At 43.0% G+C, this 12,854-nt stretch overlaps 1 protein-coding gene across 1 annotated transcript in view; it reads left to right on the top strand.

The window, feature by feature from the left end:
* The window catches only part of cfap54 (cilia and flagella associated protein 54), a 343,797-nt gene extending 339,912 nt beyond the window's left edge, over nucleotides 1–3,885 (top strand). The window contains exon 56 of the mRNA XM_033039312.1: nucleotides 3,426–3,885. Coding sequence (XP_032895203.1) covers nucleotides 3,426–3,551 — 126 coding nt within the window. The 3' untranslated portion in view covers nucleotides 3,552–3,885. The remainder of the gene's footprint in view (nucleotides 1–3,425) is intronic.
* Nucleotides 3,886–12,854: the final 8,969 nt, after the last annotated feature.

Below are 12,854 nucleotides of genomic sequence, written 5' to 3'. Positions count from 1 at the left end.
TGCAGCAACTCTACCTCGGCACCACTGTGCCATCCTTGATCTTGAGCTTCGGGAGAGCAAAGTCACCCAGAGTCCTCATTCTGCAGATTTGTGCTCAGTACATCCAAATCATCCAAAATCATTAACACATGTTATGAAATGCATTTCTAGCCTCAAGGAACTTCAATGGTTACTTCCCTCTCCTTGAAAAAAATCTTAATCATCCTTTTCTGTTTTCTGTTACTGAAGCATTTTCTGTCCAGACTGCTATCTGAGTATTTTTCATTCCTTGACCTGCAGTCTTGATGACAAGCCTATGACTTGATGACTGGCTCTTGATCAAATGACTTTTGCAAGTCCACATCTAAAACTTGAGTGAAGGTTCCCTTGTTGATCCTATTTGTTACTGCACCAACAACGCTACGAGGTTATTAGGCAGAATGTACTTTTTACAAATCCATTCTGGCTTAGTCTAGTCAATTTGTAAGCCTGTTCATGATTAGCATTTTCCCTGCTACCAAGCTAGATCACAGACTTCTGAAGTTTTTTTTGAACAGAGGCATAACATATTTACCAGTACTCAGGCACCATCAGATATGGGAGATTTGGGCCAGGGCCTCTGCAGTTTCTTTCCTTTCTGTTCTCAACAACCTACATGCCATGTGGACCAGGTGACGTATCCGTTTTATGAGCAGCTAGCTTTCTAGTCCCCCTGCTTTATCATATTTTTAAACTCATGTCTAACCTCATCTTCCTTTGCTGAGACTCCAGCAATTTGGCCTTCCAAGTAGAAGGCTCATTTTGTACCTCAGCCATGCCCTCTGTCCACTCATTGCCATTTCTCAATGTTGCTGTGAGAAGCAGGAGGGATGTCAGGAGTAATGTCACTGGCCTGGGCTAAGTGTTCGGCTGGCAACCGGAAGGTAGCCGGTTCGAATCCCGCTTGGAGTGCATACTGTCGTTGTGTCCTTGGGCAAGACACTTCACCCACCTTTGCCTGTGTGTGAATGTGTGTGAGTGATTGGTGGTGGTCGGATGGGCCGTAGGCGCAGATTGGCAGCCACGCTTCCGTCAGTCTGCCCCAGGGCAGCTGTGGCTACAGAAGTAGCTTACCACCACCGAGTGTGACTGAGGAGTGAATGAATAATGCGATGTAAAGCGCCTTGAGTATTAGAAAGGCGCTATATAAATCCCATCCATTATTATTATTATTATTATTGGACAGACATGATGGAACGGAAATGGGATAAGCTGGAAATTTAATTCTGACACAGGCTTCCGACCAGAAACATCTGTTTCTCTTTCCACAATGTTGGCGCAGCGGTAGACTTGCTGCCTTACTGCACCGTAGATCTGGGTTTAATCCTAGCTACGGGTGTTGTCTGTACGGAGTTTGTACGTTCTCCCTATGACCCGTGTGGGTTTTCTCCAAGACCTCTGGTTTCTTCCTACGCTCCAAATACGTACAGGTTTATAGGTTATTTGGTTTGGTCTAATTGTAAATTGTCCCGAGTGTGCATAGGATAATGTTAATGTGTGGGTATCGCCAGTTGACACAGACTTGGTGGGCCGAAGGACCTGTTTCCGTGCTGTATCTCTAAACTAAGCTAAAATGCTCCCTGACCCAAGTTTCCCAGCATGTTCTGTTTTAATTTCAGTATTCCATTATCTATTGTTTCAAAATAAGAATGGAACCAGGTAAGCACAGTGCCACCTAGCTGGATGATGGTGGAGAGATGTTAAATAAGAATCCTGTCGTCAGCCACGGAGAGAGAGGAAATGGGGAAAGATAGATCAGCCATATGAAATTCACAAAAGATGTAATTTAAGCCTTTTATTAGAGCCATCTTTATATCATGGCATGGCTGGGAAGCTGTCTGGAGGGATTAAAGTAAGTTCTGGTTAAAATGAGAAGTAAATGGGCGAAGTGAACAATTAAAAAATTTAACACAAACCAGGCCAAATTCTTTCATCCCTCACAGGAAGCTAATGTATAAATGCACCATGAATGTCTCATGCTCCTTCTGCAGTTGTACAGAGCCCTAGTGACACCACACCTGGACTATTGTGTGCAGTTTTGGTCCCCTAATTTGAGGAAGGACATTCTTGCTATTGAGGGAGCCCAGCGTAGGTTTACAAGGTTAATTCCCGGGATGGCGGGACTGTCATATGCTGAGAGAATGGAGCAGCTGGGCTTGTACACTCTGGAGTTTAGAAGGATGAGAGGGAATCTCATTGAAACATATAAGATTGTAAAGGGTTTGGACACGCTTGAGGCAGGAAACATGTTCCCGATGTTGGGGGAGTCCAGAACCAGGGGCCACAGTTTAAGAAGGTGTAAGCCATTTAGAACGGAGACGAGGAAACACTTTTTCTCACAGAGAGTTGTGAGTCTGTGGAATTCTCTGCCTCAGATGGCGGTGAAGGCAGGTTCTTTGAATGCTTTCAAGAGAGAGCTAGATAGGGCTCTTAAAATAGCGGAGTCAGGGGATATGGGGAGAAGGCAGGAACGGGGTACTGATTGGGGATGATCAGCCATGATCACATTGAATGGCGGTGCTGGCTCAAAGGGCCAAATGGCCTACTCATGCACCTATTGTCTATTGTCTATTCACCAGTAGTGGGTCCCCGGTCAGTTTCAGGAAAGTGATTGAAGCAGTCATGAGGGGAGGATGCCCAGCCATTGCATGAGGGGAAACACCTGATCTTCTCTGGCGACAGAGGAGAGTTTTAAACTTTGAAATATTTACCAGCCAATCTTCCACCCGCTTGGCTGATAAAGGAACGTTAGTGGCATTATTGTTCAATTTCTGTGATGGAAGCTAGATGTTTTCCTTGGGCAAATAAATAAGTTGGGGTAAAGGTGCAAGATGAAATCAGACAATCCAGCCCTAAGAACAGCAAGGTATGAACATTTGCCTCCTGTCTGCCATAACTTTGGCAGAGACTTTGGAAAAGTGGTGATGATGATTCGTTTTAGGGATTATGCACCATGTCCTTGGATGGGCTGCACGGTGGCGCAGCGGTAGAGTTGCTGCCTTACGGTGCCAGAGACCTGGGTTCAATCCTGACTCTGGGTGCTGTCTGTACGGAGTTTGTACGTTTTCCCTGTGACCTGCATGGGTTTTCTCCAGGAACTCAGGTTTCCTCCCACACTCCAATAACATACAGGTTTGCAGGTAATTGGTTTGGCTAAATTGTAAATTGCCCCGAGAGTGTGTAGGGTAGTGCTAGGGCACGGACTGAGTGGGCCAAAGGACCTGTCTCCGCGTTGTATCTCCAAAATAAACTAAACACTATTGTATACTAAATACAGTTAATCTTTTAATGGAGAATCTGCAGCAAATTTAGAATTGCTTTCTCATATTCTTGGAACAAATTCCAAAGTAAGCTTTTTCACAGAACCCAATTACATGAAATATTGTGATACATTTATTTCTCAATAGGTTCCCTTTGACATTACCGCCGAGACCCTCAAGGAACTTGAAAAAGTATTTAATCCTGGCTCAGGATTTGTTCTACACCACGGGAGTTTGTTTAAGTGGTTGATATCCTTCATCGAGTCAGATTGAATTCACTGGCAGCCTCCCAGCAGATTGTATTCTTTTGATTTTATTCTTATACTTTTACATTGCATCCATAAATTAACAGAGGGGCCAAACTGAACATGCTTCTGGAACTTTATTCACTTTATCACTTCTAACAGATAGATCTGTATTAAACCAATTTTTATTTTCAAACTGTTGAATAAATTGTTAAGTAAACTTCCAATCTACCCAATAGTTTTAGTTTGTGGTCTCTATGTTTCAGACCACCATATAATTTCTAATCCACATTTTCTTTGTATGAGAATCAAATGAGTATAAAAGTTGATGACATATCTTGATTAAAATAGCTGCATTATTCTATTGCTTTGTTGACTTTCATTACCTATAATTGTTTGTTCGTAGAATATCAGCCAAATCTGCTTGACCCTCTGCTCTCTGCACGTATTTCTAATATCCTCAGGAAATGGAAGAAAGATCCTAGGGTTAGCATCTTATCTGAAACTACAGTGTTATTTTAGATAGACACAAAATGCTGGAGTAACAGCTGGTCATGCAGCATCTCTGGAAAAAAGGAATGGGTGACATTTCAGGCTGAGATCCTTCTTCAGACTAAGTATGAGGGGAGAGGGGAAACTAGAGATATGAAAAGGTACAAAAAACAAATTAAACACAGAGGGGGAGAAGCAAGAGAGGGTGTTGCAGAACTCTCATCAAAGAGAGGAGGAGAACTTCTTCAAAGTAGGCATACCTTAGAAGACACAAAAAGCTGGAGTAACTCAGCGGGTCAGACAGCATTTCTGGAGAAAAGGAATAGGTAATATTTCAGTGCAAAGTCCTTCCTCAGGCTGAGAGTCAGGGGAGAGGGAAACTAGAGATAATGACATACCATCTTAGATTATGTGCAACTATAGGATTCAAACTCACTTTCTGAGACCATGTTCCGGCTTAGGTTTATTATTGTCACGTGTACCAAGGTGCAGTGAGAAGCTTTGTTTTGCACGCAACCTAAGCAGTACCCAAGTGTCTCCACGTGTTGGTACCAAACAGTCCTATCTACTGCCTGCTGCTACACGTAACAGCAGCCCTCAACCCCTACCAGTTCCCCTTCGTTCTTGGGGCCTGACACGCCCCCTCTTTGTTCACAAGGATATCAGCAGTCCTCATCCCACAATACATTCTGGGAGACCTGTTGGTCAGTGAATAACTTAATTAGCACATCATGACCCAGCCCTGTACTGAACTACACCCACAACCCTGAGATGCCCATCAATTAGTGGCCTATGCCTCTCCCATCAATCTAACAACATAATGCTCACCTCGCCAAACTCCTCCCCTGCCCAGTTTACAGCTGCCTACTTTATCCCACCCTGAGCCTCCAGTCACCTCATTTGCAATGTTGACCAACACTTTTTCAAGCACTTGCATTTAAATATGCTGGCACAAGGATCAAACTGTATTCAAACATTGACACAAAATGCTGCAGTAACTCAGTGGGACAGGCAGCATCTCTGGAGAGAAGGAATGATTGATGTTTCAGGTCGAGACCATTCTTCAGACTGACGTCAGGGGAGAGGGAGATAGATAGATAAGGAAGCGTGAAGGTGTGAAAACATGGGCAAAGGGAATGGAGATCAAGGAAAATGTAGAATGCATAATTGTGGAGAAGGTAACAACAAAGCAAATAGATAAAACTAGACCAAGTGCAGACCCGTTGGGTCTGTTCCCCCAACGTGTGGTTGTGGGGGGGGGGGGGAGGCGGCATGCAGCGTCACACACACTAACTATCCCCCCCCGCACTCACGCTAATTACCCCCCTTGATAAAAGGGTGCAATTAAATTAATTAAAGTCCATACAGATAGATTTTCATAAATTCAGACTTTAGTCTTACCTTTCAGTTAGCGTTGATTCATGGGGGCCTTCTTTGTGTTCCAGCACATCAGCAGGGACTTTGAAGGTTTTCTTGCACTTTAATCCACTTCGCAGTACTTTCTTCAGCCTTTTTAATGCTTTTCTTACTAAATACAATTAACCTGCTGCAAGTTTCCACGACATTTATTCCACAGAACAACAAATCGGAATCTCCAGTAAAACAGGCATCTGTGAAGCCCCCTCAGCCATTTTGTGTGCTAGCCTGAAACAAAGCGCGTGATTGGCCAACTGGCAGAAAAATCAATGTTAAACGTGCTTTGATTGGACTAAAAAATTCCCGAACTTTTTCCGTTTTTTCTCTAATTTAATCAAAAATATGCAAGTCTTCTTCATATCGAGTTTCAGAGGTGAAAATTTCATGTAGTTTGATGACTTGGGTCACGAAATCCTATTTCTAGACACATTTATGATGCTCGGCCCACAGCCTACTGCTTCTGCTTGAAACTCCAATGCTTTATTAGGTCAGACTGTGTTTGGAAGGAGTAAATGCTTTATTAGGTCGGATTGTGTTTGGAAGGAATAAATGCTTTATTAGGTCGGATTGTGTTTGGAAGGAATAAATGCTTTATTAGGTCCGTCTGTGTTTGGAAGGAATAAATGCTTTATTAGGTCTAACTGTGTTTGGAAGGAATAAATGCTTTATGTCCGACTGTGTTTAGTCCAAAAGTCCTGCTCATTTCGTGACTTCCGCTTAGTGGACAGGTCGCACTGATTGTGTAATTTCCGGTGAGTGCAGAGGTCGCGCTGATTGAGGAAGTGCCCCTGACTGCGGCAGCTCCACAGTGGAGAGGACGCGCTCAGCTGTGTGAGTAGATTCAAGAAAGTTTACTGTCTGGTGTGTGTGTGTATGTGTGTGTAAGTGTATGTGTGTATGAGTGTATGTGTGTGTGAGTGTACATGTGTATGTGTGTGAGTGAGTGTATGTGTGTGTGCGGTGGAGGGTGTATGCATGTGTGTGTGAGTCTGTGTGTGTGTAAGTGTCTGTGTATGTGTGTGTGTATATTGGAATTGGTGGAGAGGTGGAATATTGCGTTGGGGTACCAGCCCTCCCGTGTGAAGCTGGGACCCAACAGGTCCCACTTAGTCTAGAATTTTGACTAAATGTGCAGGAAAGATCTGCAGGTGCTGGCTTAAACCGAAGCTAGACACAAAAGTAACTCATTGGGTCAGGCATCGGTAACTTTTCGGGTTGAGACCTTTATTCAGACCTTTTCATTGATTTATATAATTTATGTGTCATTTATGTTTTTGTCCCGCTGAGTTACTCCAACATTTTGTGTCTATCTTCGGAGTAAATCAGCATCTGCAGTCCTACACATTATGTCTTAGTGTGTTGTCTGCATTGGCGGAAAACCCGGGGGGGCCAGAGGGGACATGTTTTCAGAGGTGGAACACTGTCCCCCTCATGTTACACGCTTTGTAAGGTATGTCGGGTTTAATTTTGTTCGTTTAAACTCGTTCGTTTCGAGTCGAGACGTTCGATTCCTCTGACAAAAAAAACGATGTGCTAACTGTTTTTGTGACTGTTAACTGCTATCGATCCACTAAGGATCCACTCCTGCATCCTTAGTAATTATTATTGTGTCACATTGTTTTTGTGTCAGAGGAATGGAATGGAGTGTTAAATTCCTCGACGCATCTGAGTTTTAATGAGATTGTTTATTGTCTATCTCCCGTTAATTTTATTCAAAGGAACGCAAAATACTTGAAGCAAGGTCAGTTCACGAAAACGATGTGTAACTGTCAGTGTTAATTGCTGCATCGAAATCCATTCATTACTCATAATATAATTGTGTGAACTGACCTTGCTCCAAGTATGATATGTTCCTTTGAATACAATTAACGGGAGATGCATTTTAAAATGTCAGGCGCGGCACAATTATCATTTGAACTTTGGAGGCTGATTTGTGAACATCGAAATGTCTGACGGTTCAATGCAGAGATGTTTGAAGAGAAGGCATCCAGACGGGCGGTTGTAGTCAATAATACGGTAACCGAATTATATTTATTCATTGCTAGAGAGGATGATGTAAACATAGTGAGGTTAATGAGCAGCCTCTAACATTAACCGCTCCTCGTACTGTTCTGTTGTGTAGGAAGGAACTGCATATGTTGGTTTACCTCGACTATAGACACCAAAAGCTGGATTAACTCAGAGGATCAGACAGCATCTCTGGAGAGAAGGAATGGGTGACGTTTCTGGTCGAGTCCCTTCTTCGGACTGAAGAAACGTTTCAACCCTTCTCTCCAGAGATGCTGCCGGATTGGCTGAGTTACTCCAGCTTTTGTAGCAATGTTACAACATTTTGAGATTTAAAAAATCAAGTCTGTAATTTATCCCATCAGAAGCATAAAAAGAAGTTTAATTTGACACCTAATTCACTTTCATATCTTCAGTATTAAAAAAGTTATGGCCATTTTCATACTCGGAAATTAGCATCTTGTTCCCTATTGCTTTTCCATTGACTTAACACAAAAGCTGTGATCGAGGACAGTCAAAATCCCATAACTTTCTTAAAACTTAAGAGAACTGAAAGAAATGTTCAGTTATTATAGATTGAAGCATTCTGAAACAAATATGAAACAATCTTACTTAGATGACTTGAAATTAAAGGATATAATTAGTTAGTTACCTAATTGTAGCTAATTACAAAATTCAATTACTAGATCTAAACATCTATCAATTTCCTAAGAATAGATTAACATTTTTAAATAGCCTAAGTGTCCAAATAACATTCACACAAGAATTCACAATAAAACATAATTTTCAAATCTCATTGTCATGGATTTATAGACCAATTGGAAGGAATTTAATGTTTAATACCTGCAAATTAATGGCCATTTAAATCATCTTGCGAGTGGGTTTTCCTGGAATGCGATCATTTGGAACGTTGCGGTTTGTGGTGGATTTATACCCCATATCGGCAGGAAAAATACAGCCGGATCGTATGGGGGAAAAATCACCGTTTCGCAACTTAAAATGTGAATTAAAGGCACTATAAGGACCACTTTTATACATAAAATAAACAGCTTTATTTTACCTGTCCCGTACCTGAAATCCGTCCCCGTTGTCGGCGTTGACGGCTTGAGAAGCTGATTTTAAAATTACTCCAGCGCTGAACTAGTCGGGCGATTTAAAAAAAATACACAGAACGCCCGTCGGAACGATTCTTCAGCAAAAGCTTGCACTCCAACCAAATATATTCCAGGACAAGGTAGGAAAAAAACGCATTTTAACCCCGCTCCCCCTCAAAGGCGCCAAAATCGCGCACACAGCCAGTGGCAGAATTGAAGCGCCACAGAAGGTAAGTATTGTAACATACCTACTTTTTGTGTCTGGTAAGATTGTTTTATTCCCTTAATTTATCTCTCATCAAAACGTTGGTAAACTTCTAACAAAAAGATTAGGTAAATTAAACATGAACATTATTTTTTCCCCCGACAGCAAGGTCCGTAGACCGGAGGAAAAGCAATGTGTGTGTCTCTATTCACCCGGTATGTCCGTCAGAGCAGCTGTCCCACCGTCGCGACTTAAACTGTATAAAAAGCAGCAGCTCAAAACATTGCTGATTGGGCAGATCTGCCCAGAAACCACCCCTTTCACACTTACCCCAGCCCTGCGAAACAAAGTTTTCAGAGCCCTACAGTCACCCCAGCCCGACAGCTCCAGCACAAGCCTGGCTGATGGCAAAGTCATAAGTTGGGATCGAACCCGGGCTCTGGCGCTGTGGGGCAGCAACTCAACCACTGTGCCGCCGCGCCACCTAACTTAGTGACATCGAGACGCAAGAGATTGCAGGTGATGGAATCTTGAACAAATAAATAATAAAATGCTGGAAGACCTCCAACATTTTTGTGTTTGGCAAAAAAACATATTTATTCAGATATCTGGCTGTTATTGACAAGGCCAATGTCCTTGACTGAATGGCCTTGTCAATAGTCGGTCACATTACGGGCGACCAGGAATTGCACGTGTATCACAAGGATGTCAGATTCCGGCACAGAAGCAAGAGAAAACCAGATGTTTTTACAGTCATCTGTCATAGCTTTGTTGACACCATTACCAATAACATAGAAACATAGAAAATAGGTGCAGGAGTAGGCCATTCGGCCCTTCGAGCCTGCACCACCATTCAATACGATCATGGCTGATCATCCAACTCAGTATCCCGTACCTGCGTTCTCTCCATGCCCCCTGATCCCTTTAGCCACAAGGGCCACATCTAACTCCCTCTTAAATATAGCCAATGAACTGGCCTCAACTACCTTCTGTGGCAGAGAGTTCCAGAGATTCACCACTCTCTGTGTGAAAAATGTTTTTCTCACCTCGGTCCTAAAGTATTTCCCCTCTATCCTTAAGCTGTGACCCCTTGTCCTGGACTTACCCAACATCGGGAACAATCTTCCTGCATCTAGCCTGTCCAACCCCTTAAGAATTTTGTAAGTTTCTATAAGATCCCCCCTCAATCTCCTAAATTCTAGCGAGTACAAGCCGAGTCTATCCAGTCTTTCTTCATATGAAAGTTCTGACATCCCAGGAATCAGTCTGGTGAACCTTGTCTGCACTCCCTCTATGGCAATAATGTCCTTCCTCAGATTTGGAGACCAAAACTGTACGCAATACTCCAGGTGTGGTGTCACCAAGACCCTGTACAACTGCAGTAGAATCTCTCTGCTCCTATACTCAAATCCTTTTGCTTTGAACACTAACATACCATTGGCTTTCTTCACTGCCTGCTGTACCTGCATGACTACTTTCAATGACTGGTGTACCATGACACCCAGGTCTCATTGCATCTCCCCTTTTCCTAATCAGCCACCATTTAGATAATAGTCTACTTTCCTGTTTTTGCCACCAAGTTCAAGTTCAAGTGTGTTTATTGTCATGTGTCCCTGTATAGGACAATGAAATTCTTGCTTTGCTTAAGTACACAGAAAATAGTAGGCATTTACTAGTTACACCAAAGTGGTAACCTCACATTTATCCACATTATACTGCATCTGCCATGCATTTGCCCACTCACCCAGCCTATCCAAGTCACCTTGCAGCTTCCTAGCATCCTCCTCACAGCTAACACTGCCCCCCAGCTTAGTGTCATCCGCAAACTTGGAGATGTTGCATTCAATTCCCTCGTCCAAATCATTAATATATATTGTAAATAGATGGGGAGTTTGTATACTAATCTCTTATGTGGGACCTTGTCGAAAGCCTTCTGAAAGTCCATATATAACACATCCACTGGTTCTCCCTTATCCACTCTACTAGTTACATCCTCGAAAAATTCTACAAGATTCGTCAGACATGATTTACCTTTCGGAAATCCATGCTGACTTTGTCCAATGATTTCACCACTTTCCAAATGTGCTGCTATCCCATCTTTAATAACTGACTCTAGCAGTTTTCCCACTACCGATGTTAGACTAACTGGTCTGTAACTCCCCGTTTTCTCTCTCCCTCCCTTTTTAAAAAGTGGGGTTACATTAGCTACCCTCCAATCCTCAGGAACTACTCCAGAATCTAAAGAGTTTTGAAAAATTATCACTAATGCATCCACTTTTTCTGGAGCTACTTCCTTAAGTACTCTGGGATGCAGCCTATCTGGCTCTGGGGATTTATCGGCCTTTAATCCATTCAATTTACCTAACACCACTTCCCGGCTAACCTGGATTTCACTCAGTTTCTCCATCTCCGCGGTCCTCTGCTATTTCCGACAGATTATTTATGTCTTCCTTAGTGAAGACGGAACCAAAGTAGTTATTCAATTTGTCCACCATGTCCTTGTTCCCCATGATCAATTCACCTGTTTCTGACTGCAAGGGACCTACATTTGTTTTAACTAATCTCTTTCTCTTCACATATCTATAAACACTTTTGCAGTCAGTTAGTTTTTATGTTCCCTGCCAGTTTTCTTTCAGAATCTATTTTCCCTTTCCTAATTAAGCCCTTTGTCCTCCTCTGCTGGTATTTGAATTTCTCCCAGTCCCACTGAATTTCTCCCACTCCCACAACAATTTACATCCCATCGCCGCCCTGGTGGGATTTCAACTTAAGTCATTTGATTGTAACTGCGTTTCTCTGGAAGATATAAGAATATATCAGGTATAATTACGTGGCACTCCGGTATCTCAAGTTGGAAACCCAGTGATGATGAGCCGCGCTTCCCATTACCTGGGAAGACAAACGCTTTCATCCCATCCCAAAATGTCCCCTGCGCTCTGGCCAGTCGTGTATGGAAGCTGTGCGGGAAAGAACTGCAGAGGCCGGTTTACACCGAAGGTAGACTCAAAAAGCCGGAGTAACTCAGGCAGCATCTCTGGAGAAAAGTAGTAGGAATGGGAATAATTTATTGTCACATGTGACGAGGCACGGTGAAATTATTTGCTTGCATACACAGTGTATACGAATAGCAGTCACCTACGGCGCTGACAAAGTTACAAAGCACGCCGTTCTTCCTATTTATTGTCTCCCACGTTTCGGGTCCAGACTCTTCTTCACAGCACTGAAATTTCTGGGCCTCTTTCCCCACTGTCCTTCATATTCCCTATTTAGTTTTTAGTTTTACAGATACAGCGTGGCAACAGGCCCTTCGGCCCAGCGATCCCCGCACATTGACATTTACACCAAGCCCATTAATCTACCCACGTCTTTGGAGCTTACACCATTTTCTTATTTGACCTATATGTTAAAACTTTCACGGTTTTCAAAATCACCTTCATTTATTTATCGGTATTTTTTGGCTTTCAGGTCTGGGGCGGTTTACCAAGCGGAATATATTTGTTGTCCTCTTTTCCCCCCCTACTGCATAGCTGCATGAAGTCTCAGGACTGTCGGGACTGCGCTGACCAGGCGCAGAGTTTTAACTTTTGATATGTGTTTGCCGTCCGGTCTTGTGTTTAGTTAAGTGAAACATGTCATTATTCATATCGGGACGCCTTCTGCTTCGGGAGCTCTCCGTTAACGCCAAGCAGTTGAGGAGAATTGACTCCAATATCACAGAGACTGATGCATTTTAACGATGGGCCGTGCCAAAACAACAGTTGGCAATGTATGCACGGTAGATGTCACATTGCATGGGAAACGAGGTCTCCAGGGAGACAGACGCAAAGTGATGGAGTAACTCCGCTGGACAGGTAGCATCTCTGGACATTTATACATTTGGAACACAAGGAACTACAGAAGCTGGTTTATGAAAAAATACAAAGTGCTGGAGTAACTCAGCGTGTCAGGCAGTATCTGTGGAGAACATGGACAGGTGACGTTCCGGGTGAAAGAAGGGTCTAAAGTTTGAAGAAGGGTCCCGACTTGAAACATCACTTATCCAAGTTCTCCGGAGATTACTAATCATCCACAGATTTAAAAAACACTGGACATCATGCAGGCAGTGGACAACATAATA

The sequence above is a fragment of the Amblyraja radiata genome, chromosome 21, assembly GCF_010909765.2.
Source record: "Amblyraja radiata isolate CabotCenter1 chromosome 21, sAmbRad1.1.pri, whole genome shotgun sequence".
NCBI classification, from domain to species: Eukaryota; Metazoa; Chordata; class Chondrichthyes; order Rajiformes; family Rajidae; genus Amblyraja; species Amblyraja radiata.
The sequence above is the reverse complement of the archived record's forward strand: the minus strand, read 5'-3'. Positions and strand labels throughout refer to the sequence as shown.